At 43.5% G+C, this 26,220-nt stretch overlaps 1 protein-coding gene across 3 annotated transcripts in view; it reads right to left on the bottom strand.

Moving 5' to 3' along the window:
• The window catches only part of SCARB2 (scavenger receptor class B member 2), a 57,927-nt gene that overhangs the window by 27,090 nt on the left and 4,617 nt on the right, over positions 1–26,220 (bottom strand). For 2 of the 3 annotated variants that reach the window (XM_084855393.1, XM_084855394.1), the window contains exons 2-3: positions 10,905–11,062; positions 6,817–6,964 (exon numbers count right to left, since the gene is read on the bottom strand). In XM_084855393.1, coding sequence (XP_084711519.1) covers positions 6,817–6,964; positions 10,905–11,062 — 306 coding nt within the window. The remainder of the gene's footprint in view (positions 1–6,816; positions 6,965–10,904; positions 11,063–26,220) is intronic. The other variant, XM_084855395.1, reaches the window with a different exon arrangement.

A 26,220-nucleotide genomic window follows, 5' to 3' on the forward strand; every position in this document is an offset into this window, starting at 1 on the left:
TCATATCATTTTTCCTCCCCTTCTCCTTTCATACTTAACTTGTACTGCAGAGGGGACCACCTACTATAATGTCTTGCTAGTATTGTCACTGGGGTCTATATTGTGTTACCAAGTGTCAAATTTTAGCCTTCCTTTTCAATTCTGTTCCTTCATATGATTTCCTTTTGTATGAATTTCTTTTATATGAATTTCGTCTGTCCAGGTTTTTACTAAGAGTATAGGCTGTTATGTAGATATTTTGTACTTTTGTTGGGTTTGTAACAGCCTTTGTGCCATAGACAAATACAGTTGACTCACTTATAACCTCTCCCTCCACGCTGCCAGTTTCTTTCATCCCTCCTCCTGCTGGACGTAGTGGGTGGGCTACAGCACTAAGGCCCACCCGGAAATGATCTGAGACCCATGGGTGGTCCCCAGCCCAAAGTTTGAGAAACACTGGCTTAGATTATCTGGACCTTTGGTGTAGTTTTATTTGAGTCAACGCAGTGTAGTAGTGTACCATTTAAGACTATGAACTGAGAGCTGGCAAACTGAAATTGAATTGCAAACTGAAATGGAATATAATTTACTCTGAACTGTTTTTGTGTTTTATGTAATTGATTAACTGTTTTTGTAAGCTGCTTTGAGCTTATTCTATAAAGAAAAGCAGAGTGTTCCTTTTTAAATAAGTAATATAAATATAAACCCCCAATTCAAAACCCACCCCAGCTATGAACTCACTTGGTGGCCTTCGGCAAGCTGCTATGCTCTTAGAACAACATGTGCAAAGTGGAAATAATGACACTGGCCTACCTGACAGGGTCCTTGTAAGGAATATTGAGATAATATACATGAAATGTGCTTGTTGTTGTTTATTTGGTCAGTCGCTTCTGACTCTTCATGACTTCATGGACCAGCCCATGCCAGAGCTTCCTGTCGGCCGTCGCCACCCCCAGCTCCCCCAAGCTCGAGTCTGTCACCTCCAGAATATCATCCATCCACCTTGCCCTTGGTTGGCCCTTCTTCCTTTTGCCTTCCACTTTCCCTAGCATCAGCATCTTCTCCAGGGTATTCTGTCTTCTCATGATGTGGCCAAAGTACTTCAGTTTTGCCTTTAATATCATTCCCTCAAGTGAGCAGTCTGGCTTGATTTCCTGGAGTATGGACTGGTTTGATCTTCTTGCAGTCCAAGGCACTCTCAGAATTTTCCTCCAGCACCACAGTTCAAAAGCATCGATCTTCCTTCGCTCAGCCTTCCTTATGGTCCAGCTCTCGCAGCCATAGGTTACTACAGGGAATACCATTGCTTTAACTATGTGGACCTTTGTTGTCAGTGTGATGTCTCTACTCTTCACTATTTGATCAAAATTTGTCATTGCTGTCCTCCCAAGAAGTAAACGTCTTCTGATTTCCTGGCTGCAGTCAAGCATCTGCAGTAATCTTTGCGCCTAGAAAGACAAAGTCTGTCACTGCCTCCACGTTTTCTCTCTCTATTTGCCAGTTATCAATCCAGCTGGTTGCCATAATCTTGGTTTTTTTGAGGTTTAACTGCAACCCAGCTTTTGCACTTTCTTCTTTCACCTTCGTCATCAGGTTCCTCAGCTCCTCCTCGCTTTCAGCTATCAAAGTGGTATCATCTGCATATCGGAGATAGTTAATGTTTCTTCCAGCAATTTTAACTCCAGCCTTGGCTTCATCAAGCCCAGTACGTCGCATGATGTGTCCTGCATACAGGTTAAATAGGTAGGGTGAGAGTATACAACCCTGCCGTACTCCTTTCCCAATCTTAAACCAGTCTGTTGTTCCGTGGTCTGTTCTTACCGTTGCTACTTGGTCGTTATACAGGTTCCTCAGGAGGCAGACAAGATGACTTGGTATCTCCATACCACCAAGAACTTGCCACAATTTATTATGATCCACACAGTCAAAGGCTTTAGAATAGTCAATAAAACAGAAAGATATGTTTTTCTGAAACTCCCTGGCTTTCTCCATTATCCAGCAGATATTGGCCATTTGGTCTCTAGTTCCTCTGCCTTTTCTAAACCCAGCTTGTACATCTGGCAATTCTCGTTCCATGAATTGCTGGAGTCGACCTTGCAAGATCTTGAGCATTACCTTACTCGCATGTGAAATAAGTGCCACTGTTCGATAGTTGGAACATTCTTTGGTGCTTCCCTTTTTTGGTATGGGGGTATAAGTTGATCTTTTCCAATCTGTTGGCCATTCTTGTGTTTTCCAAATTTGCTGGCATATGGTATGCATCACCTTGACAGCATCATCTTGCAAGATTTTAAACAGTTCAGCTGGGATACTGTCATCTCCTGCTGCCTTGTTGTTAGCAATGCTTTTTAAGGCCCATTCAAGCTCACTCTTCAGGATGTCTGGCTCTAGCTCACCGACCACAACGTCAAATCTATCCCCGATATTATCCTTCCTATACAGATCTTCCATATATTCTTGCCACCTTTTCTTGATCTCTTCTGCTTCTGTTAGGTCCTTGCCATCTTTGTTTTTGATCATACCCATTTTTGCCTGGAATTTACCTCCGATGTTTCTAATTTTCTGGAAGAGGTCTCTTGTCCTTCCTATTCTATTCTCTTCTTCCACTTCCACGCATTGCTTGTTTAAAAATAATTCCTTATCTCTTCTGGCTAACCTCTGGAATTTTGCATTTAATTGGGCATATCTCCCCCGATCACTGTTGCCTTTTGCTTTCCTTCTTTCTTGGGCTACTTCCAGTGTCTCAGCAGACAGCCATCTTGCCCTATGTACTAAATCTAGTCCCTTAAATCTATTCCTCACCTCCACTGCATATTCATGAGGAATATTAGTGAGCTCATATCTAACTGATCTGTGGGTCTTCTCTATTCTCTTTAGTCTGATTCTAAATTGTGCAATAAGAAGTTCGTGATCTGAGCTACAATCAGCTCCAGGTCTTGTTTTTACCAACTGCATAGATGTCCGCCACCTTTGGCTACAAAGGATGTAATCAATCTGATTTCGGTGTCGACCGTCTGGTGAAGTCCATGTATAAAGTCGTCTCTTAGGTTGTTGGAAGAGAGTGTTTGTTATGCACAGTGAGTTGTCTTGGCAAAATTCTATCAGCTTATGTCCTGCTTCATTTTGTTCTCCCAGACCATGCTTGCCTGTAATTCCAGGTGTCGTTTGACTACCCACCTTAGTGTTCCAGTCTCCTGTAATGAAAATAACATCTTTGTTTGGTGTACTATCCAGTAGGTGCTGCAGATCCTCATAGAACTGATCTACTTCTGCTTCTTCAGCATCTTGGCACGTATATTTGGATCACTGTGATGTTAAATGGCTTACCTTGAATTCGAATTGAGATCATTCTGTCATTTTTTGGATTGTATCCAAGCACTGCTTTAGCCACTTGATTATTAATTATGAAGGCTACTCCATTTCTTCTGTGGTCCTCTTGTCCACAGTAGTAGATCTCGTGGTCATTTGATGTGAAGTGGCCCATTCCAGGCCATTTCAGTTCACTGACACCCAAAATGTCTGTATTTAATCTTGACATCTCCCCAATAACCACATCCAATTTGCCCTGGCTCACAGATCTGACATTCCAGGTTCCTATGGTGTGTTGATCTTTAGAACATTGGATTCGTCGTTCACTACCAGCACCATCGGCTGCTAGCCGTCCATTCGGCTTTGAGCTAGCTGCGTCATCACATCTGGGGCTAGTTGAACTTATCCTCTGTTTCTCCCCAGTAGCATTTTGACCATCTTCCGACCTGGGAGTCCCATCTTCCGATGGTATACAGACATATCTCTGGTTGTATTGATCCATTTAGTTTTCATGGCAAGAATACTGGGGTGGGTTGCCGTTTCCTTCCCCAGGGATCGTATTTAGTCTGACCTCTCTGCCATGACCTTCCCGTCTTGGGTGTCCCTTCACGGTTTAGCTCATAACGTCATTGAGGTGCTCAAGCTCCAGCACCACGACAAGGTAACGATCTCCTTTGCTGAAGAAATGTTCAAAACTACATTAAGTAGCACATGAAACGTGCTACTTAAGTGCTAATATTATTAGGGCCAAACAAACATTACAAGTGCCTGTATGCTTTCCCCTCTGTGGCTAATAGGTGCTCTAGGAGACAGTGAGGATTTACAAAGGGAAATTGCTGCAGGGGTGAAGGATTCAACCTTCTCCTCCCAAGATACATCTCCAATCCAAACTGGGCCTCTGGCTGCTTGTAGGATAAGAACAATATGTTGAGAGATCCAGACACAGATCTTCTGTATACCATATAGTTTACCAGTGCTGGACCTCAATGGGCCCTCTCCCTCAGGGGCCCCCTCCCCTCCTTCTCACCGCCATTGTCACCCGCTGCTGTTGCTCCTCCTCCTCTTTCTCATCATTGCCACCACTGGCTTGCCTGACAGGCAGAGAACCAATGAGCAAGGAGGCATCTCCTGCTCCTCCTTTTCACCACCACCCTTGTCACGGCCAGAGCGAGAGGCAGGTGAACAAGCAGGTTGCAATGGTGAAGAGGAGGAGTAAGTCCGAGGGCTCTTGTCACTGGGCCCCTGCTGGGGTTGGCCCCTTGGCAGGCGCTCAAGCATGCCTATCCTTGATGCCAACCCTGAGTTTGGCGCTTAGAATGCCTGAAATTGATCCTTTCCCGCAGCTCGCAGCTCTCCAATCAGCCACAGGGCAGAGCACTTGCCTTTAACACCTTGGTCTTCAAATCAAGCCTACAGTTCAGCAAGAACAGGGTTAACTTTTATTCTGAACAAGTCCACTGCAAAAGGTAAATCGTTGACAACGCTCATGTTGCTGTCAGAGGGTCAGATGATTTTTGACAAGCTGACACAGCTAGCTTTAGATGAGGCTGCTTCACTGACAGGAAGCAATTTGCATCAGCCAGATCACAGCTACGTTATGCAACACCCAATAACGGAAAACTAGACAGGCTCCCTCCATTGCTCAATGGGGTAACAGGCGCTGAGGCATTGGTGTAATGAGAAAAAATCCCAGGCTAAATGGCTCCAGAAAAAGAACAAGTTCTCAGAAACGTATTTTTGACCTTTACACCTAGTAACAAGGATTTGAGCCAGGCTGGACAAGTTCATAGTTGTGTATTTGCTACCTGATTCTCCCAATTGTTAAAGGGCGGACATTAACGCTGTGATTGCACACACCTGGGGGATAGCAAAGAGAAAATGAGATTTGTAATTTGTTATATTTGTTGTGTTATGCAATGATTTTAGATCTTTGCGATTCAACAAAAATATATAACAGTGTGCTAAATTAAAGAACAAAAGCTTGTTCATACGCAGTTTCATCTGCACTGGCTTCCGGTTTGTTTCCAGGTGCAATTCAAAATTCTAGCTCTTACCTATACAGTCCTAAATCAGCTTTCCTCCTGCTGGCTGGGGATGATGGGAGGTGTAGTACAACCCATGTTGTGGGCTCCCACCCTAGAGAAATTTAGTTGGCCTGCTCTCTTTTAAGCTTCAACCCACTGTTTTTTAAAAATTATTTTGCCAAGCTTTCCGTGTGAGATAAAGTTCTGTATCCCTGTTTTCATACTGACATATTTTATCCAGCTTTTGTTTTTAATGTGTTAAACTGTTTTATTGTAATGTGAACTGTTCGTTTTGTTTGACTATTGTGTAAAGAACAGAGGGGTACAAGTTTTAAAATAAATAAATATGTATCGAAGATCTACAGTAGAGGGACTTCTATGAGTGCCCCCGCAATCTACTGAGGCAAGTATCTACCATGGAGGGGGCCTTCTCAGTGGTGGGCCCCTAGTTTATCATACTCCTGCTGGTGAGGGCTGCTTGGCACCTATATTGTTGCCTTTTCAGCCCCAAGTAAAAACCTCCTTATTTTCTTCCCAAGCTTTTTAGTCTAAAGGTCATTGTATTGATGTTTTTTTGCTGTTTCATATCTGCTGCCTCATCAGTTTTTAATGTTTTACTGGCACTGTTGTTTTTACTGCTGTACTGAATTTCCCCCTTTTTATGTAAATCACCCTCAAATTTCCACTGAAGGTCAGTATTAAATAAATAAACAAATAAATTGAAAAATGTAATGCTGAGAGGGAAATGCTACTATGAATGGAGAAGACAGTAAATCTGCACCCCCTTCCTGCCACTAGCATTGTTTTTTTTTCCCCTCAGCTTATGGAGAAACGTTGTGAATCCTTTGCTTCTCTTCTATGTAGCACTTTTAATTTGCAAAATGCTTTTTATCTGCAATACCGCCAATGGAGGCAGACTGCTATTGTTCCCATTTTAGAGATGGTGCGGCTGAGACTGGGAGACACTGATTTGGTTCACACATAATGCTAACCCATGGTTAACCTATGGTTTGTTCCCCTACCTAGGGTTTGTCTGGCAGATGATCGAATGAACCATGTTTTGTTTTCTCAATCCCTGGCTCATTTGTTTCCCTTCTCCTTCACCCATTCCCTCCCCATATCTCAAATGCCCTTTTTCCCCATTCTTGCCCACTGACTCCGTAGCCTGATAAAACAACCCACGGTTCTGGGTTTACGTGTAACAACTACTCATGGTTGAAACAAGCTGGAGTTCACAACCCAACAACAAACTGTGAGTTCTCTTTCTGTGCTTTTTGTGGTTAACAAACCACGGTTTGTTAGCGCAGCTGGGTTCACACATCACAACAACCCAGAATTCAACTACCCATGAGTTAAATAAACATGAGTTAGCATTATGTGCGATGCAGGTCACTGACTTGCCTAAGGCCACACAATCTAAGCCCAACTCTCAAGTCTAGGGAACGGATTGTCTCTCAGTACTTGTTCTTTGCTTTGCCAGCTGCCAGAGAAACTCAAGACTCACCACTGCAGGCACATTCACAGTCCTGATCAAATCAACTTCCGGATCCCCCACTGACATCTCTGGTTCAAGGAAATAAGTCTTTGGGCTTAAAGAAGACACTTTTGTGCCATTGTCCAAAATGTGCACATCGACTCGGGGTCTGTACTCCCTGCAATAAAAGAGACAAACTGAGCTTTTCAAAGCAGCTTCAAAACCCTTACACAGATAAGGCCAATATAAAATTTAGCTCTTTATGAAAGGATTTACCAGGTAACCCATTGTGGTCCTTAAGACAGCGACCAACAATTGGCAGAATCTGAGGGCTGTCAGATGACCCTAGAGATGATATACAGAATGCCTGGGGTGCTCTTGCGACCTTTCCCATCATAGCAGTCACTTGAAATTAAGATGTTATGGCACCAGCCAGGGGTTATTGTCAGCTCAACTCAGGTTAACAGGAGCTGAGAGGCGAAACTGAGGGAATCATGCAAGTGGTTGCTTGGCAATCATGCTAACATCTCCTATTACTTAAGATTGAAGGCAAAAGGAGAAGGGGACGGCAGAGGATGAGATGGCTAGATAGCATCACCGATGAAATGAATATGAACTTGAGCACACTCCGGGAGAGAGCGGAAGACAGGAAGGCCTGGTGTGCTATGGTCCATGGGGTCACGAAGAGTCGGACACGACTTAACGACTGAACAACAACAACAATAACAGGAAGCATTTGGAAAGGCTTGCATAGCTGCCAAGCAACACACACCCAATTCCTCCTATATGCCCATCACCTCCCTTTGCAGTTTAAGGCTTACTAGCCCAGCAAGCCTAAAGCTGCCTGAAAAGAACGGAAGCTGCTGGAGTGACATCTTGACGTGGCAATATGAATGCCACTATCCCCACTTACCCCAATCAGGGACTGCCCTGGGAGAGGCTCACAAGCACAGGGAAAGAAGGAGAGGAAGAGAATGTGGGAGAGAATGGAAACAGCGTTTGATGGTGGACCAGCCCCCAGCTTATCATGCTTACAGCTTCATTTCATTTATTACATTTCTATACTGCCCACTAGCCAGAGCTCTCTGGGCCATTTACAAAGATTAACATCACAAAAATATAATAACATAATATAAAACCAGTCATGTACAAAAAAACAACAATTTAATCAGTCAACAACAACAAACAATAAATCCTCGGACCTGTTAAAAACCGTATCATATGCTGTCAAATGTCTGAGAGTAGAAGAAAGTCTTCACTTGGTGCTGAAAAGATGACTGTGTTGGTGCCAGACTGTCTTCACTGGGAAGAGTGTTTCACAATCAGGGGGCCACCACTGAGAAGGCCCTCTCCCTTGTTGCCACTCTCTAAGTCTCCCTTGGAGGAGGAACCTGGAGGAGGGCCTCAGATGTTGATCGTAATACATGGGTAGGTTCATACTGGGAGAGGCGCTCCATTAGGTATTGTACCTAATGGAACCATTAACTACAACAAGATACTTAAAACTGACATGTATGCACCCTTCTCAGTAGCACGAACAGGTGTGTGTGTGTGTGTATATGAATATGTGTGTGTGAATATGTGTGTGTGTGTGTGTATATATTCCACAATTGCACCATACCAATGCAGAAGCCCCTTTTCTTTAATTTATCATTGTTATTTAAGAAAGTAAATAATCAAAACAATATCTTTCCAGTGTTACATCCTTCTAGTATAAGTTCAATTATGAAGTAAATTAGCATCAGTCCTCACATTTCCTCTTGCAATAGGTATTCCATTCCTTTGGCAAACTTTGGCCAAAAAAAATCCATCCCAGCAATCTCCAAGATTTTAATAAGCCATTCCGTAGTAGTCAGGATAGAAATGAGTTTCCAATCCTAGGCTTATCCAGTGTTTTTTTTTTTTTACTGTAGCTATGCATTTCATCTGGAGATACAAATCAAATAAGTCTTCCATTTAGCAATATAGTAAGAAGGCAACATTTTCTGTTGTCTTTATACAAGTTCAGTAACCCAAGCCTGATATATTTTAGCAAATGGACAACTCCACCAGATGTGAAACTATTCTGCATGATCTTATTGGCATTTCCAACATGTATAAATATTTGTTTGTTAAAATTCTGTTCAATCTTACAGGTATAATGTACCAGTCACAAGAGCAGAAAAATGTACTGAATACAAAAATTTATCATTCTGAGAATTTCAACTTTCATTCTAAAAATGATGCAAGTTTCTAGCCCTTAAGGCTTCCAAGTACAGCAGCAAGGCTTGGTGAAATGTCAGACCCCAATTTGTGTGTGGGTCTGTGAGGTGGTGGTGGTGGGGAGAAAAAAGCCAAGTATGGTTTTCAGTAGTCAACTGACTACTGCATATTGACCTTTCATCTTCCCCATAACTACCAGAGGCAGAAGACATTGTCTGGAAAACCTCCTTCTTGATATAATTTCTATAGTTGCAAAATTGAACTTTCCTTGACAAAGAATGTAGTTCTCTCTCTTTTGGTTTTTTTTTTTTTTTTTACAATGGAGCATATGCACAGCCCTGACCACAAAAAAGGGCTGTTCAGCTTGAAAAACAAATGAAACCAGAGCTACCACCATCCCTTTTCTCATCAGACCAGATGCAATGCAACCTAATCCTGTCTTGGCAAGTCAGAATTAGGCAAAACAAAATGAGAGAGCTCACAGAGTTTTTGAAATATATAGCACTGGGATTGCTGCACTTAAAGGCCAGCAAGCAGCAGCGGCGGCAAGGAGGAGACCTCGGGGGGGGGGTCTATAAAAAGAGCAGCTTGCCGCTTCTTTAGAACTCACTTGGGAAATCAATGAGAGGCTTTTCCAAATGCAGTGGGCTTGCTTGCTTTCTTTCTTTCTTTCTTACTTACTTACTTATAGCATTTATACCCCACCCTGTAGCCAAAAAGGCTCCCTATTTTTATGTATGTATGTGTGTATATACACCTAACTCATGCACCAATTGCAAAGTCACATTTGGAATTCTGCATGCTAAGAAAATCCGCATATCTCCTTGACTGTATGAAGCTGCCTTATCACAGGGTCAGACCACTACTTCACCTAGGCCAGCACTGTCTAATCTGATTGGCAGTGGTTCTCCAGTGGAGAAAGGTCTTTCCTAGCCATGCTACTCAAGATCCTTTTAACTGGAGATTGAGAGAGACTGAACCTAGGGCTTTAAGGATTCAAAGCACGTGTAACACAGATCAGACACTGTGGGGCCGTGTGGCTTCGGCAGCAATTCCCTACCCTCTGCAACACCAGGCCAATTATTCTGTCTGCAAGTAACCAGTGTGGTACGTATCTTCTGACCCCCCTCTGGCTACTATCAGCACTGGAATAGTGGGCTTAATAGCACAGGGAGTAGAAAATTGGTGGCTCTTGAGTTGGGTCCACCATGGCACCTGGTATGCACACACATGCCTGAGAGTGCATCTCAGAAGCCCCACAGCTATCTGAGATGTCACCAGGTATTTCTTATTATTATCCTATTTTTGCATCCATGAGAGCTAGAAAGTTGCCTTTGATGAATCTCAACCATTTATGCCTTATTCACCAGCTCCTTTTGCCGACGACACCAAATTGGTCCGACACCCTTGGTCTGATCCAGCATGGCTCTTCTTATGTTGAGGGCCTTTTCTGCTGTGGCACCCCGGCTGTGGAATTTGCTCCCAGGGGAGGTTTGCCTGGCACCTACATTGTATTCCTTCTGGCGCCAGGTGAAGACCTTTTTATTCTTCCAGTCATTTTAGCATTCTAGCTTCCTAGTCTTTTAGCTTTGGTGTTTTAAATCTCTGCCTTGCTGCTAGGTTTTATTCTGGTTGTACTGTTATACTGTGGTTTTAATGCTTTTATATTTTATATTGTTTTATCCTGAGCTTTTTGGTTTTAATTTTTGTGAACTGCCCAGAGAGCTTCGGCTATTAGGCGGTATAGAGAAAAATAAATAATAAAATTATGTTCCCTTTTATGTTCCTTTCCCCTGCTTCTCTGAGCAAACAAAGAGTTGCTGTTGTTTCCATGCACACCCCAGGATGTGCGGGATCCCAACCACCAACTCCCCAAATGGTGCTTGTGCTGCTGAATGTGAAACAAACAGAATTACCTGTAGGTGTAGGGTCCAACTTCCCTTACTATAGGAGATTCACCTTGGAGCACTTCTAACGGATTGGTCAAATTAAAAAAAAAGAACTGCATATGAACTGGTGGCGGAGGCTCCTCCCATGCCTCGAAAATCTCTGTACCATTTCTTAACACCGTTTCCTAAAACACAAAAAGCAAAAAGCTAGTCATTTACATCTTGAATGGACCTGGAATATAAAACTGATCATAGAGACAGAGCCGATTTACACATGCAGCAGAACCCCACGATGCACTTTTCCTGGGCAGTGTCGTATTGGGGGTGTGGGGGAAAGGCACTTTTGAAAGCTTCTGTAGGTTACCGGTATGCAGAAAACTGGCACGGGTGAGAAAGACTCGCTTCAAACTCTTGTTACTGACTTTCTAGTGATCTACACGAGGGGATTTTGTTTCCCCTGCTATGAGGGAACTCTACACCAATATCACTTCCAGGGGGATAGCCACGTAATCAGTTGCAGTAAACAAAGAGACTTGGGACACATGAAAGACTTAACGAATTTATTATGGCATGTAGTAGATGAGTCCACTTCATCAGCTGTTATACACACACACACGCAAATGTAGAGGGGGAAAAATCTAAACAGTGGGGTCAAAGGGCAATTAAGTGTAAAAACGATAGTCTGTGAGAATTCAATTAAATATATACAAAATAAGCTCAGTGACCCTTAGCAACAGCAGTAACGTGTGATAACACAATCATCCTAGCATTGCTAAGGGCGCAATCCTATGCATGTGATTGCGCCCAAAGTTAATTAATACTGTAGTGGTCAATTAACTTAACAACAGTGAAGGCTGGTGGCTCTGATGTCAGTGGGGTGGTTTCAGTCAGGTCCCACTGAATGCAGCAGGACGTATCTGACTAAACATGCATACCAATGGATGACTCTGTCAAGCTCGATTTCACGCAGTTTCCCATTTTTTCAACGTTAAATTTGTTCTGTCCCAATTTTGCATAAGTTTGAAATTATATCTAACTTGTCTAGGTTTCTGATTACACTGGCTCAAAACAGACATCATACCAAACCATGGTTAAGGAAGCTTACTTATGGTTTGGTATAATGTGAGAATTGGCAAACCATGGTTTGTGAGTGGCCAACAGAAACCATGGTTTGAAGTGGGATTGCAAATGATGATTTGTGCGAACTATGGTTTGGTATGATGCCCATGGTTGTGGCCATTGCTCCACCTTCAAAGGTTGTTTCATAATGGAGATGGAAAGGAAGTTATAAACCTGAATGCAGCAAGGATGGGAAAGGAAAGCAGGCAAGTGGCACTAAACCATGAGATTGGAGCGTGAAACTTTACTTTGGTTCTGAACTATGGTTAATACAAGCCATAGTTTAGCGCAGGGGTAGCCAGCCTTGGTGTGCTCGCAGGCACATTTGGAATTTTGAGGAAGTGCTATGGGCACCACCACAGAATTTGCTGCTGAGTGGGTGTGGTCAGCGATGCAGCACGGAAAACACAGTTTATTTCTGGGGGGGGGAGTGGAGAGATGCAGAGTCACTCCCTCCCTCGCACACAGCAGACCAGAGAAACGTAATGGCTCACTCATTCACTCACTCAAGGCAAAGAAGGAGAACTGATTTATTTGGGGCAGGGGGAAACTCCACTTATCCTTCTACTCACTCACATGCACATATACACAGGAGACCAGGGAAACAAAATAGCTCGCTCAGAATCAGCATAAAAAGAGCACTGATTATTTATTGGGGCGGGAGGGGACGACGACAAGACTCTGCTTGCAGCAGATACTCTTGCATTTACATAGAAGACTAAAGAAAGGCCAGATTTCAAGGGAGGGAGGATGCATCCTCCCCTTTCTGTTTGCTGTGCAAAACAACTCAAGCGTCTGACTTGGAAAAAGTTAACATCCGATAGCGGCAACAAAGCCTCCGCGTGCGTTTGGAGCCCTGCACAATTTGAGCCCTGGTTCATGAATGCCTCCCTCCCCCCTCAGCTTGGTTCCTCTGAAATCAGCCTCACTCTCCTCAATGGGGCTTACTCCCAAGCAAGTGTGTACCCTATGATCACTCCCTTAGGAGGACCCTGGGGCTGTTGTCAAAACATCCTTGGCAACAGATCAAGGCTGCTGTGGTGCAGTCCTGTGGAAGCTTACCTGGGAGGAAGCCCCACTGAACTCCATGGGGCTTACTTCTAAGCTGGGGCAGGGACAAAAGAGAGCCCCGGCCACAGAGCCTAACCTGTTGCAGTAGCTTTAAAGGCGCCTGGCAGGGCAGGGGGTCTCCTTTACACAGAACAGTGGGAGATGCGCATGGAGCTGCTGAGAATGGAGCGTTTGCCTCTCTTCCAACAACAGTGCCTCCTGCTATCCTTTGCAGTGATGGGTCTATAGCAGACCCCTTCCTGCCTCTCTCCCTCACCCATTTCCTTCTGCTAAAGGTGAGTGCTATACACTCACTGGGAAAGGAAGGGATACCTCCAAATTGGGCCTGGAGAAGTGAGTGGAGGGGGATGCAAAGGTAGCTGCATTAGGGAGTCTTGGCAGACACAGGTGTGCCTGTGGGTGCTGGGCTGCCGATCCCTGGCTTAGCGTGATATCTAAACTGAGCTACTGTATTGCTATCATATCCACCAAGCAGAAAATCTGGACCTAGGCGCCAAAGAGAGGAAGCTGCTCTTCCTGCCACACTGCAGAGGGTAACATCAAAGAAATCCTGATTCGGAAAAAAATTCTGAATCTTCTGACACCTTCCATGCTTTTCTATCATTGATGTGCCCATAGAATGAGATTTTACTCACTAAGTTTCCAGAAACAACAGGGAGCCTGTGTAATTAAGTAATGGGTAATTACCCCTACTTTGGAAACTTGCTTTTATATCTATCATTGTTTGAACTTGGGTCTTTGCATTGATTTTTATGGCCTTTGGGTTGAAGCCATAAAACTAGTTTTGATGAAGCGTTAGTACTTTTTCAAATTTTAGTCTTCTGCTTGTACTGTTCCACCATCCATTTATCATTTATATTTAAAGTATTTCTTTGGATATTTATATCCCATCCTTTAACAAATGATGAGGGAAGCTTGAGACTACTGAAAAATGCAAGCTTATATCTGGTGATAAGTCAGTGACTCAATTCAAACATCATACCAAACCATGATTTGCACAAACCATACTTAAGAGGCAAACTATAGTTTGAGGATCCAAACAAGCAGGGAAACCATGATTTTGAGCTGCTTCTCTGCTTTTCTTTTCCAGCAGCTCAGAACTTCTGTTTGTATGGTTTAGTAGCCTCTGGAAGCTAAGCAACAGCAGTAACTACAGTTTGTCAATTCAGATATGACACCAAACAGGAGCAGATACAAACTAAGGTCTGCGAACTCATTCCAAACCACATTCTCTGATTATAGCGCTGGCCAACTGCAAAGCATGGTTTGTTTGGTGGTATCACACCAACCATAAATAAGATTCTTTAACTACGTATGGTGTGGTTTGATGTCTGAACTGAATCATTGTTGAAGTACCCCAGGAAAAATTGTTTCTCTGCCCTCCAACCTTACAATTTAGAAGGCTGAGCACAACAGAATTAAGATGTTCTCTTCCTTTCCAAAATATTCTAAGGCCATTTGTTGAGCTAATGCAAAATTAGATCTACACACCCTAGAGGTAGACGTTACAGTACCATGTGTTTCATGTCTATTAGACACCACAATGCCTCTTTAATCAGCATTTGTCTAAGTCAGCTAATAGTAGCAGGTGTATCATAGCTAATGCTTCTTTTAAGCCTATGTTTTGACAATGCCCAGCAGTTGCTCCTTTTTGGGAGGAGGTCATTGTAAAAACTCCATTTTCTTTTTGTGTCCTAGCAGCCTGTGGGTTTCCATTTTGCAACACTGAAGCTGCACGTGGTGGTAAACTACCTCTGTATGTGTGTTATCTCATGATGTCTCTAGTCCCAAAGCCTAAGAACATAAGATGAGCCATGCTGGATCAGACCAAGGGTCCATCTAGCCTAGCATTCTATTCATACAGTGCTCAACCAGCTGTCGACCAGGAACCCACAAGTCAGAACAAGGGCCAGTTAACTGGACTGAGTGATCTCAGGTGCATTCTTGTGGGAACCCTCACCTCCCTTTAGGAGCCTGAGAAAAAATACTATTCTAGCCAGCCTGTGATTGGCTAACAGGGATCACCTTAGAGTTGACATTGCTCATTGTCTTTGTTTTGCCTTTGCTTTGGACTCTTAAGTATCTCCGTTTGGGGCCTGTCCTACTGGAAGGCCAATGCTTAGGTACATATAGGCAAGTTTAGGTAGTTTTGGTATTCTTGCCTTGAAGTACTGTTTCTACATGTTATTCTGGTTCTTGAATGTCTTTTATTCTCCATTTCCCTTCTCCATTAAACTCACTACCTCTTATAGCTGGTTGTCCGAGTGCTGCATTCTAAATTGCCTCAGTACTAAATCCAGAGTCTTCCTCTTTGGTACTGATACTGTTTAAAGTTTCAGGCCTTAGAAACAGATGGTGCTAGGTTGTCCCCCCCTATTTTATAAGCTTTAGGGATGTCCCGTAAGGTCTGTAAGACCCCTGACTCAAACTGAGTTGGGCATAAGGGGTGTTGGCAGCCTACCTTGCTGGGTTGGTGTTCAGCCCGAACAACCTTTTGTCCCTGCCTACATTGTTGGGAGTTAGGGCACCCTCCTTCCTTCCTCCCTTCACAATCATTATATGATAGACTTTGTATTGGAGCACTCTTTAATATTTACAGATATACACATCCTTTTAAATTATCTACCTGCTTCCTGGAAGTTAGTGTATGGTCAGTGCGAATGGATTCTTTGCACCCTTTTGCCAGCTAAAATACTGATATTACAACATTGGAAAGATAAATGTTTACCTCCTATAATGCAATGGATTGAAGACCTTACAACACTTTCAACATTTGAACGGATGCTATATAGACACCCACCACCTGTGAATGGATACTTATTTGGATATTTGGTCCATTTTTGTTGATGTTTATGTATAGTCTTTAGAAACCAGTATTTGCGCGCGCATATTTATTTATTTCATATGTATGCACTGAAATTGATATATTCAAATCTATGTAGCTACATTGTCTTTTTAATTCTTTCCGTTTCTTTTCTTTTGTTGAAGTTTTATAATAAAAAATAAGTGTTTTTTAACCATTTTCCAGGTGCACTTGTGACACAGTCAGGAAGCCAGGATTACAGTGACTGTAAGTATTCTGTCTGGCTAACTTCCTCCTCATAAAAGCTGAGGGAAATGTATTAGGGATGCAATTAGGGTAGATGAGATTTAAGGTGCAATCCTATGCATGTTTAAACAGAAAAAAGGCCTACAGTTCCCAGCATGCCCCAACCAACCACAGTTGGCTGGGGCATGCTGGGAACTGTAGGCCTTTTTTCTGTCTAAACATGCACAGTATTGTGCTCTTAGAGGTAGACGAGATAACAGGAAAGATGAATAAACTTGCACCAGCTACATATGTTCTGTTTCGCAGGTTCACTGCTCTTTCACACGGCCAAGAATCAGGAGGCACCATTGCTTCAATATGCTCATTGGTATCCAAAGACTGGCAGCATTTAATTTATCATATCTGTATTCCACCCTTTCCCCATGGCAAACATCGGGCACTTCCCCTTTTTTATTTCTTTAAATGTATCATTACATTTAAATCCCACCTTTTTTTTTCTCTTGCAAGGAACCCAAGGCAGCTTACATGGTTCTCCTCCTCTCCATTTTATCCTTACAACAAACCTGTGAGGTGGGTGACTGGCCCAAAGTCACCAAGTGAGCTTCTGGCTGAGTGGGGACTAGAACCCAGGTCTCCCAAGTCCTAGTCCAACACTCTAACCACTACACCATACTGGTTCTCTTTTTTTAGCCTCACAACAATCCTGTGGGATAACTTGGGCTACAAGAGAACAACAGGTCCAAGCCCACTGTCAGGATCCAGTAGGGCTAGAACCAAGAACCGTTGGCTCGTGTGCGGCTGCCTATGTGGCAAGCCACCAGAGCTGCAGTATGAAGCATCTTCCAAGCACAGAACTACTCTCAGGCTCTAGACTGTTCCTGGCCACACAGGCAGACCACTGGCCCATTCTAGATCGGGAGGGCTATTAAAGGGCTTCCCGTCAGGCTGGTCAGGCTGGGACGTTGCCTGAGTAACAACTATCTCCCTGGCTCTGTGTGTTCTTTGGTTCTGCCCTCGACTCCTTGGCACAGCTCATGGCTTCAGGTTCCTCTTTGACAGCTGCCCACAGCTCAGTCTCAAAAGCCACCAGTGAAATCCATGGGTGAGCAGAAATTCAAACCCTTATCTCCCAGGTCCAAGTGACAGTTTCTCCAGTACGTCACACTGGATCATGGAACAGAAGGGCGGAAAGGCAGGGGGGCAGAACCTCTTTGAGTACAAATTCCATTTTGGAGAAGATCTCAGGGGCTGCATTCCTGTGGTGGACAGGGCTGAAGGTAAATGGGCTGGGCCCAAAAACCAAAGATACAAACATGGTTTAGTTTAAAGCTTTTACTGCCAATAACTAAACCTTAAGAGAGGCATTTCAACCTGTTAAAACGGGGAAAAGCTGTACAAAAACCAGGAAAACACCAGATGATTGGGAGAAAGGGGTGGGGCCAGGGGAAGGGGTGGGGGTGGGGCCTCCTGGAGGGCCAGATTAGAATTCCTGGAGGGCCAGATTTGGCCCCCAGGCCTGAGGTTCTGCACCCCTGCTCTGAGGGATGCATCTGACTACAATCCACAAAAGCTTAAGCCAGAATGAATTTGTTAGTCTTTAAGGTGCCACAAGGCTCTGTTGTTTTTTTTGCTGCAATAGGCTGACATGGCTATCCTCTAAAAATTCAGAAAAACAAAGGCCTTTTTCCTAATAAGATCCAGGAGAAAACAGCCAACAATCCCTTGAACATAGCAGCAAAAGTCGAAAGGACAAAAAGTACACTTTTCCAGTTAGCATCTGAAGCTAACAGACGAGAGATGCATTACATATGCTGCTTGAGCCTGCCCAGAACAGGAACACATCAAACCAGGATAAAGGTAATGGACAAAAGGATACACACCAGAGAACCCACCCTTGCCATATGAATAACGTGTCTGACCAGGTTGGGTTTAACAGCTTTTGCCCCCATAAAACACACCTGGACAAGAGAACAGCATGTCACACTTCAAAGTCTCTCACAAGTATGAGTAAACTGCATTTCAGCAGCTCATAAATCAAATGCAAATAAAGCAGAAACAGTTTTAAGGACACTTGAGAAAACCCCTTTTTCTCTGATTTGGTTCCAGGATTCTGGAACATTTCATGATAAAGATCTGTTATGCTGGAGTCACTGAAGTGCAGGTACACAGCCCAATCCTACGTATGTTTAGGGTTGGGTGAAAAACTCCTTTGGTTTGCATGTTAATGCGAGCTTACAAAATTTGCATTTCCCAAGCTCCACATAAACCAGAGAGCAGTAATATGATGGAATTCGCACTTTAAAGGATTTTGTAATGCAGTTCGCAAATAAAAAATGTATGCAAGGATGCGTCTATTACAGAAAAGTCAATGCAAAAATGCTGACTATTACAGGAAAGCACACACAATCTATTACAGAAAAACAAGTATATTACAGAAAAGTGTGCCCAAAAGCACTTTATTTTATGGGGAAATTGCTTGCAAAAATGTGTATAATTGAAAAAGTATGTAGGTTTTAAGAAATGCATACCAAGATGCGTATATTTTTAGAAATGCACACAAAAATATGTACCAAGTTTTGCGCAAATGTTGTTTTTGAAAATCACAGACTTATGCAAAATTGGGACAGAACGAATTTAATGTCGCAAAAACAGGAAACTACGTGAAATTGAGCTTGACAGATCCGTCCATTGCAACGCATAGTCATTCAGTGGAACGTATCCCAAGTACGTGTGTATATGGTTGCAGCCTTGGAAGCCAGTGCAATACAGTGGTATAGGACTGGGACCTGGGTTCAAAGAGCCACAGTAGTGTGATCAATAGAGGTGACTTTGAAATGGAGTTCCAAATCTGGCTAAGCTATGCGGCACACTGGGCAACCTTTGTCAAGTCATTATCTTACATGTGTCCGCCAAAGTATCTTGGAGGAAAGGTGGGATACACATGGGATGCCACAAACTCACCTAAGTTACAGGCCAATGGGTTTCCGCCCACTCTCTACCTCTCTGCCTCATTTGTAAAATGAATCTGGATGAGCAGGAGTCAAGACTCCACAGATTTAATTGCCATGGTGAGCATAAGTGCCAGTCTTCCTCCCAAGATTGGAGGGGTCGGGTTGGAAGATGGTTGTCTTGGGGGGGTCAGGTTGGAAGAAGGTTTGGATTTGGAGCAAATCCAAATAACAGCACAGCTATAGGGGCAAATCCAGTGGAGGTTGGTGGCTCCGATGTCAGTGGGGCGGTGAATCCACTCTGGGTTTCAGTCAGAACTCTAAAGGAGCTCTCCAAGGTGCTCCACACCATGAAACCTGGAGTGGATTCACCACCCACCTGACATTGGAGCCACCAGCTTCCATTGGGCCGATCCCCTGTCACCTCCCCAGCTCTAAGCTCAACATGAAGGATGGAGCTGGTATCCCTCTCTGACCTGGACTGACTCCACGTGCTTTGGAAGCATGGCAAGGCATGACATGAGCAAGCCCCTCCCCCGCTCCTGCGCTTGAAAAGGAGGGGGCTATTAATTTACTTCTGCCCTGCTTGATGCTTATGAAAAAATACTGAAGGCAAGGCTACTGTGGATAGAATTCATATTTTTTTATTTGTATGTAGTCCTTAGGCCATCACAAAGCAAAAAAGGGTAACAAAGGATACTACATATCTGTATAAAAATAACACAGTAAAATAAATAAAAGCAATGCAAACCCAAATCAAACAAAACAAGCTTAAAATTCTGGAACTCCAGGGTATTCCCCTTTAAAAATATCGCCCCTATTTTAACGACAGTTAAGATAAATAAAATGTAACAAGCCTATATAAAGTTATATAAAATAAAGCATGAACTTTTCAGTAGATCAGGAGTGGGTAGAAAGTAGATCTCCAGATGTTTGGGACTTCCTATTCCCAGCACTCCTGACCACTGGCCATGCTGGCAAGGGCTTCTGGGAGTTGAAGTCCAAAACATCTGGAGATCCACCTTCTGCCTATTTCTGCAGTAGATCATCAAAGGCTTTTGACTTCAAATTGTTTAACAAAAGCAACAAAAAAAGCTCCCCCCACAAACTCATGTGTGGCTTTGTACTAGTATATGCAGGTCATCCCAGTGTATGACTCCTGGGGAGCAGTTGGTAATTTCCTCCACCCCTAAGTTAGCATTTTGCACCTGATTCTCATGGCTGGATCTCTGGGTTCTAGTAAAAATGCAAAGTAGATCCCATGAGCCTGAAGAGCATGATAGAGATGTACAAAAATATGCATGGTGTGGAGAATATGGATAGGGAGACTTTTTCCTCCCTCTCACATAATACTAGAAGCCAAGATCATCCCATGAAGCTGGGAGATTCAGAACAAATAAAAGGAAGTACTTCTTCACACAGTGCATAGTTAAACTATGGAATTCGCTACCACAAGATGTAGTGATGGCCACCAACTTGGATGGCTTTAAAAGGGGGTTAGACAAATTCCTGCAGAAGTCTATCAATGACTACTAGGCTTGACGGCTATGTGCTACCTCCAGTACCTGAGGCGGTATGCCTATGTACACCAGTTGCTGGGAAACATGGGCAGGAGGGTGCTATTGCACTCGTGCCCTGCTTGTCGGTACCTGGTCAACAGCTGGTTGGCCACTGTGTGAACAGAATGCTGGACTTGATGGATCCTTCGTCTGATCCAGCATGGCTCTTCTTATGTTCTTAAGTCTGCCCATACCTGGGCTAAACACCAACAAAAGTTTGCAGATCTCTGATCATGAGCACAAACAAGTTAGAAGACTGAAAGGAAGTCCTATATAAACAATATATTAATACTCACAGCCAGTAGCCAGAACATAGGCAAGAAAGGGTAATTTTAGGCAGCAGATATAACAAGGCTAAACCAATTTGAGATTTAAAACAACAACTCCATTTAGACTCTACCAGCCACTGTTTATACAAGACTGAACAAGAAGACAAGAAAGGACAAGAAAAATGGGAGTTGGGCGGGACATATAGTTCTGGAAAGTAAAAAGACAGCTGTTTCTTGTTACTCATTTTCAGTTACTTGTAATGGTGAATAAATTAATCCCAAAACAGGTGAGCTTCAATCTTGCTGTAGTATTCGTTTGTCATCCCCTATTTTAATTTAGTGCAAGAGATTAGCACCACGTAGGGGCAAAAATAGAAGTTTGCATACAAACAGACAACCTCTTATATGAGGATGAAGTTGGCCAACAGGTTGCTCTTGATTTGAAGGCAATATCCACAATGCCATGGGCAACTCCTGTGGAAATTATGGCACCAGTGATGGGATCTGTCTAACCTGTCCAGCAGAGATACTTTACAAAGATATGTTCAATGAATATCATTAAGTTGGTCTTTCACCATACATATACAACAATACAAATTTACTCATGATGAATCACATTGAGCTTATTGTTCTATCTGGCCTATGTGAGGGTGCTTTTTCCCAGCTGATCTACATACAACTTCTACCTACAGTATGCAGCCAGAGTCAGACACGACTGAACGACTGAACAACAACAAGCCAGCAGTAAAATATTTTTGCACTAAACTCCTGCACTATGTTGGCCTTGGTCCAGGGTTATCTTTGGAAGCGTCTTCTACCATAAGAGCCACAACTCCAATCACCCTTCAATCACATGAAGACCTTCAGACAAAGCCTTGCTCTGAATCCCTTCCTTGTCAAAAGGGACAATGAAAGGGACAAAGAGCAGGGCCTTCTCAGTGGCAGCACCCTCTTTCTAGAACGCTCTCCCCAGGGAATGTCAACCCTCCAGCAATGGTTGTATTTTTAGGAAACAGTCCAGTATCTTTTTATTTCGGCAGGCATTTAGGGGTCAGTGGTAAGGCGGCTTTTAATTGTCTAGTTGTTTTATCTGATGTTTCTATAATCATCTATGTTGTTTACATGGCTGTCCCCCCCCCCAATAGTAATATATTTATTTTAACAGTTATATCTATACTTTTATTATCTTATTATCTACTACTTAACTGTAAGCTGCTTAAGGGTTCTGGAGCACCCTCGCTTTTTTATTGTGTTCCGACTGTTTTATTGTGTTTTTATTGTTTTTAATATTATATTGGTTTTATGTGTTTTATTGTTGTACGCCGCCTTCAGAAGCCTTCTGCCCTGAAAGGCAGCCAAGAAATAGTATGTATGTATCTATGTATAAATAAATAGTGAATGTGCTCCAAATCAGTGCTTGTGAGAAGCATGAAATGACTTGAACCCCTGCCTGGATGGACGCCTAGTGACTGGCGATATGGGGGTACTGCTGGCTATGCCACTAGGAGTGCTGTGATGTCATCATGCATATTGTTTGTCCTGTGATGCAGGATGTGTGCTGGGGTGTGTCCCTGTTCATTGGCTCTCTCCATGTGTGGCTGGCATGTGGGTGTCAGATGGCTCAGTCCCTGATTGGTGAGCATTGGCGGTGTTTCCATGGAGCTGGACGCTGGGGTTGCAGCTGCTGAAACTGGATTTTGAAGCATAATGTTTTCCCCTCCCCTCCTGGGCTGAGCATGTATAGGATACGGCAGGGGTGGGCAGACTTCAGGCTTGCGGGATCTACTCCATTTTTTACTACAAGCCCCCAACTGGAACCAGGTGCACAATCGTAGCTCAGAAACCACTATTTAAGAATTAAGGAACAGGAAGCCTCTCAGCATACGCAGTCCTAGGAATTTCTTATCAGTAGAAGAACCAGTAGAAGAACCATCAGTAGAAGAACCTTTGCTTCAGCAAAGGAGATCGTTACCTTGTCGTGGTATTGGAGCTTGAGCACCTCAATGACGTCATGAGCTAAACCGTGAAGGGACACCCAAGACGGGAAGGTCATGGCAGAGAGGTCAGACTAAATACGATCCCTGGGGAAGGAAACGGCAACCCACCCCAGTATTCTTGCCATGAAAACTAAATGGATCAGTACAACCAGAGATATGCCGGTATACCATCGGAAGATGGGACTCCCAGGTCAGAAGATGGTCAAAATGCTACTGGGGAGGAACAGAGGATAAGTTCAACTAGCCCCAGATGTGATGACGCAGCTAGCTCAAAGCCGAACGGATGGCTAGCAGCCGATGGTGCTGGTGGTGAACGACGAATCCGATGTTCTAAAGATCAACACACCATAGGAACCTGGAATGTCAGATCTATGAGCCAGGGCAAATTGGATGTGGTTATTGGGGAGATGTCAAGATTAAATACAGACATTTTGGGTGTCAGTGAACTGAAATGGCCTGGAATGGGCCACTTCACATCAAATGACCACGAGATCTACTACTGTGGACAAGAGGACCACAGAAGAAATGGAGTAGCCTTCATAATTAATAATCAAGTGGCTAAAGCAGTGCTTGGATACAATCCAAAAAATGACAGAATGATCTCAATTCGAATTCAAGGTAAGCCATTTAACATCACAGTGATCCAAATATACGCCCCAACCACAGATGCTGAAGAAGCAGAAGTAGATCAGTTCTATAAAGATTTGCAGCACCTACTGGATAGTACGCCAAACAAAGATGTTATTTTCATTACAGGAGACTGGAACGCTAAGGTGGGTAGTCAAACGACACCTGGAATTACAGGCAAGCATGGTCTGGGAGAACAAAATGAAGCAGGACATAGGCTGATAGAATTTTGCCAAGACAACTCACTGTGCATAACAAACACTCTCTTCCAACAACCTAAGGACGACTTTATACATGGACTTCACCAGACGGTCGACACCGAAATCAGATTGACTACATCCTTTGTAGCCAAAGGTGGCGGACATCTATGCAGTTGGTAAAAACAAGACCTGGAGCTGATTGTAGCTCAGATCACGAACTTCTTATTGCACAATTTAGAATCAGACTAAAGAGAATAGAGAAGACCCACAGATCAGTTAGATATGAGCTCACTAATATTCCTCATGAATATGCAGTGGAGGTGAGGAATAGATTTAAGGGACTAGATTTAGTAGATAGGGTCCCGGAGGCGGCAACAAAAAACATCCCAAAGAAAAAGAAAACCAAGAAGGCAAGATGGCTGTCTGCTGAGACACTGGAAGCAGCCCAAGAAAGAAGGAAAGCAAAAGGCAACAGTGATCGGGGGAGATATGCCCAATTAAATGCAAAATTCCAGAGGTTAGCCAGAAGAGATAAGGAATTATTTTTAAACAAGCAATGCGTGGAAGTGGAAGAAGAGAATAGAATAGGAAGGACAAGAGACCTCTTCCAGAAAATTAGAAACATCGGAGGTAAATTCCAGGCAAAAATGGGTATGATCAAAAACAAAGATGGCAAGGACCTAACAGAAGCAGAAGAGATCAAGAGAAGGTGGCAAGAATATACGGAAGATCTGTATAGGAAGGATAATAATATCGGGGATAGATCTGGCGGTATGGTCGGTGAGCTAGAGCCAGACATCCTGAAGAGTGAGGTGGAATGGGCCTTAAGAAGCATTGCTAATAACAAGGCAGCAGGAGACGACGGTATCCCAGCTGAACTGTTTAAAATCTTGCAAGATGATGCTGTCAAGGTGATGCATGCCATATGCCAGCAAATTTGGAAAACACAAGAATGGCCAACAGATTGGAAAAGATCAGCTTATATCCCCATACCAAAAAAGGGAAGCACCAAAGAATGTTCCAACTATCGAACAGTGGCACTTATTTCACATGCGAGTAAGGTAATGCTCAAGATCTTGCAAGGTCGACTCCAGCAATTCATGGAACGAGAATTGCCAGATGTACAAGCTGGGTTTAGAAAAGGCAGAGGAACTAGAGACCAAATGGCCAATATCCGCTGGATAATGGAGAAAGCCAGGGAGTTTTAGAAAAACATCTATTTCTGTTTTATTGACTATTCTAAAGCCTTTGACTGTGTGGATCATAACAAACTGTGGCAAGTTCTTGGTGGTATGGGGATACCAAGTCATCTTGTCTGCCTTCTGAGGAACCTGCATAATGACCAAGTAGCAACGGTAAGAACAGACCACGGAACAACGGACTGGTTTAAGATTGGGAAAGGAGTACGGCGGGGTTGTATACTCTCACCCTACCTATTCAACCTGTGCTGGGCTTGATGAAGCCAAGGCTGGAGTTAAAATCGCTGGAAGAAACATTAACAGTCTCAGATATGCAGATGATACCACTTTGATGGCTGAAAGTGAGGAGGAGCTGAGGAACCTCATGATGAAGGTGAAAGAAGAAAGTGCAAAAGCTGGGTTGCAGTTAAACCTCAAAAAAACCAAGATTATGGCAACCAGCTTGACTGATAACTGGCAAATAGAGGGAGAAAACGTGGAGGCAGTGACAGACTTTTGCCTTTCTAGGCGCAAAGATTACTGCAGACGCTGACTGCAGCCAGGAAATCAGAAGACGTTTACTTCTTGGGAGGATAGCAATGACAAATCTTGATCAAATAGTGAAGAGCAGAGACATCAAATAGTGAAGAGCAGAGATATTTTATTGTTTTAAATTGTTTTATGGTATGTTGTACATCGCCCAGAGTGGCTGGGTGACTAGCCAGATGGGCGATTAATAAATTTAATAATAAATAAAATAAATAAATCACACTGACAACAAAGGTCTGCATAGTGAAAGCAATGGTATTCCCCGTAGTAACCTATGGCTGCGAGAGCTGGACCATAAGGAAGGCTGAGCGAAGGAAGATCGATGCTTTTGAACTGTGGTGCTGGAGGAAAATTCTGAGAGTGCCTTGGACTGCAAGAAGATCAAACCAGTCCATACTCCAGGAAATAAAGCCAGACTGCTCACTTGAGGGAAGGATATTAAAGGCAAAACTGAAGTACTTTGGCCACATCATGAGAAGACAGGATACCCTGGAGAAGATGCTGATGCTAGGGAAAGTGGAAGGCAAAAGGAAGAGGGGCCGACCAAGGGCAAGATGGATGGATTGATATTCTGGAGGTGACGGACCCGACCTTGGGGGAGCTGGGGGTGGCGACGGCCGACAGGAAGCTCTGGTGTGGGCTGGTCCATGAAGTCACGAAGAGTCGGAAGCGACTGACTGAATAAACAACAACAACAAAGAAGAACCATACTCACAAGTCCTTCCACACAAAAGCCTACTCCCGCTTTTCCTCACAAGTGCTCCTTTTCAACAACCT

This window comes from Heloderma suspectum, chromosome 5 (genome assembly GCF_057233095.1).
Source record: "Heloderma suspectum isolate Gila_16-S chromosome 5, 16-S_ref, whole genome shotgun sequence".
Lineage (NCBI taxonomy): Eukaryota > Metazoa > Chordata > Lepidosauria > Squamata > Helodermatidae > Heloderma > Heloderma suspectum.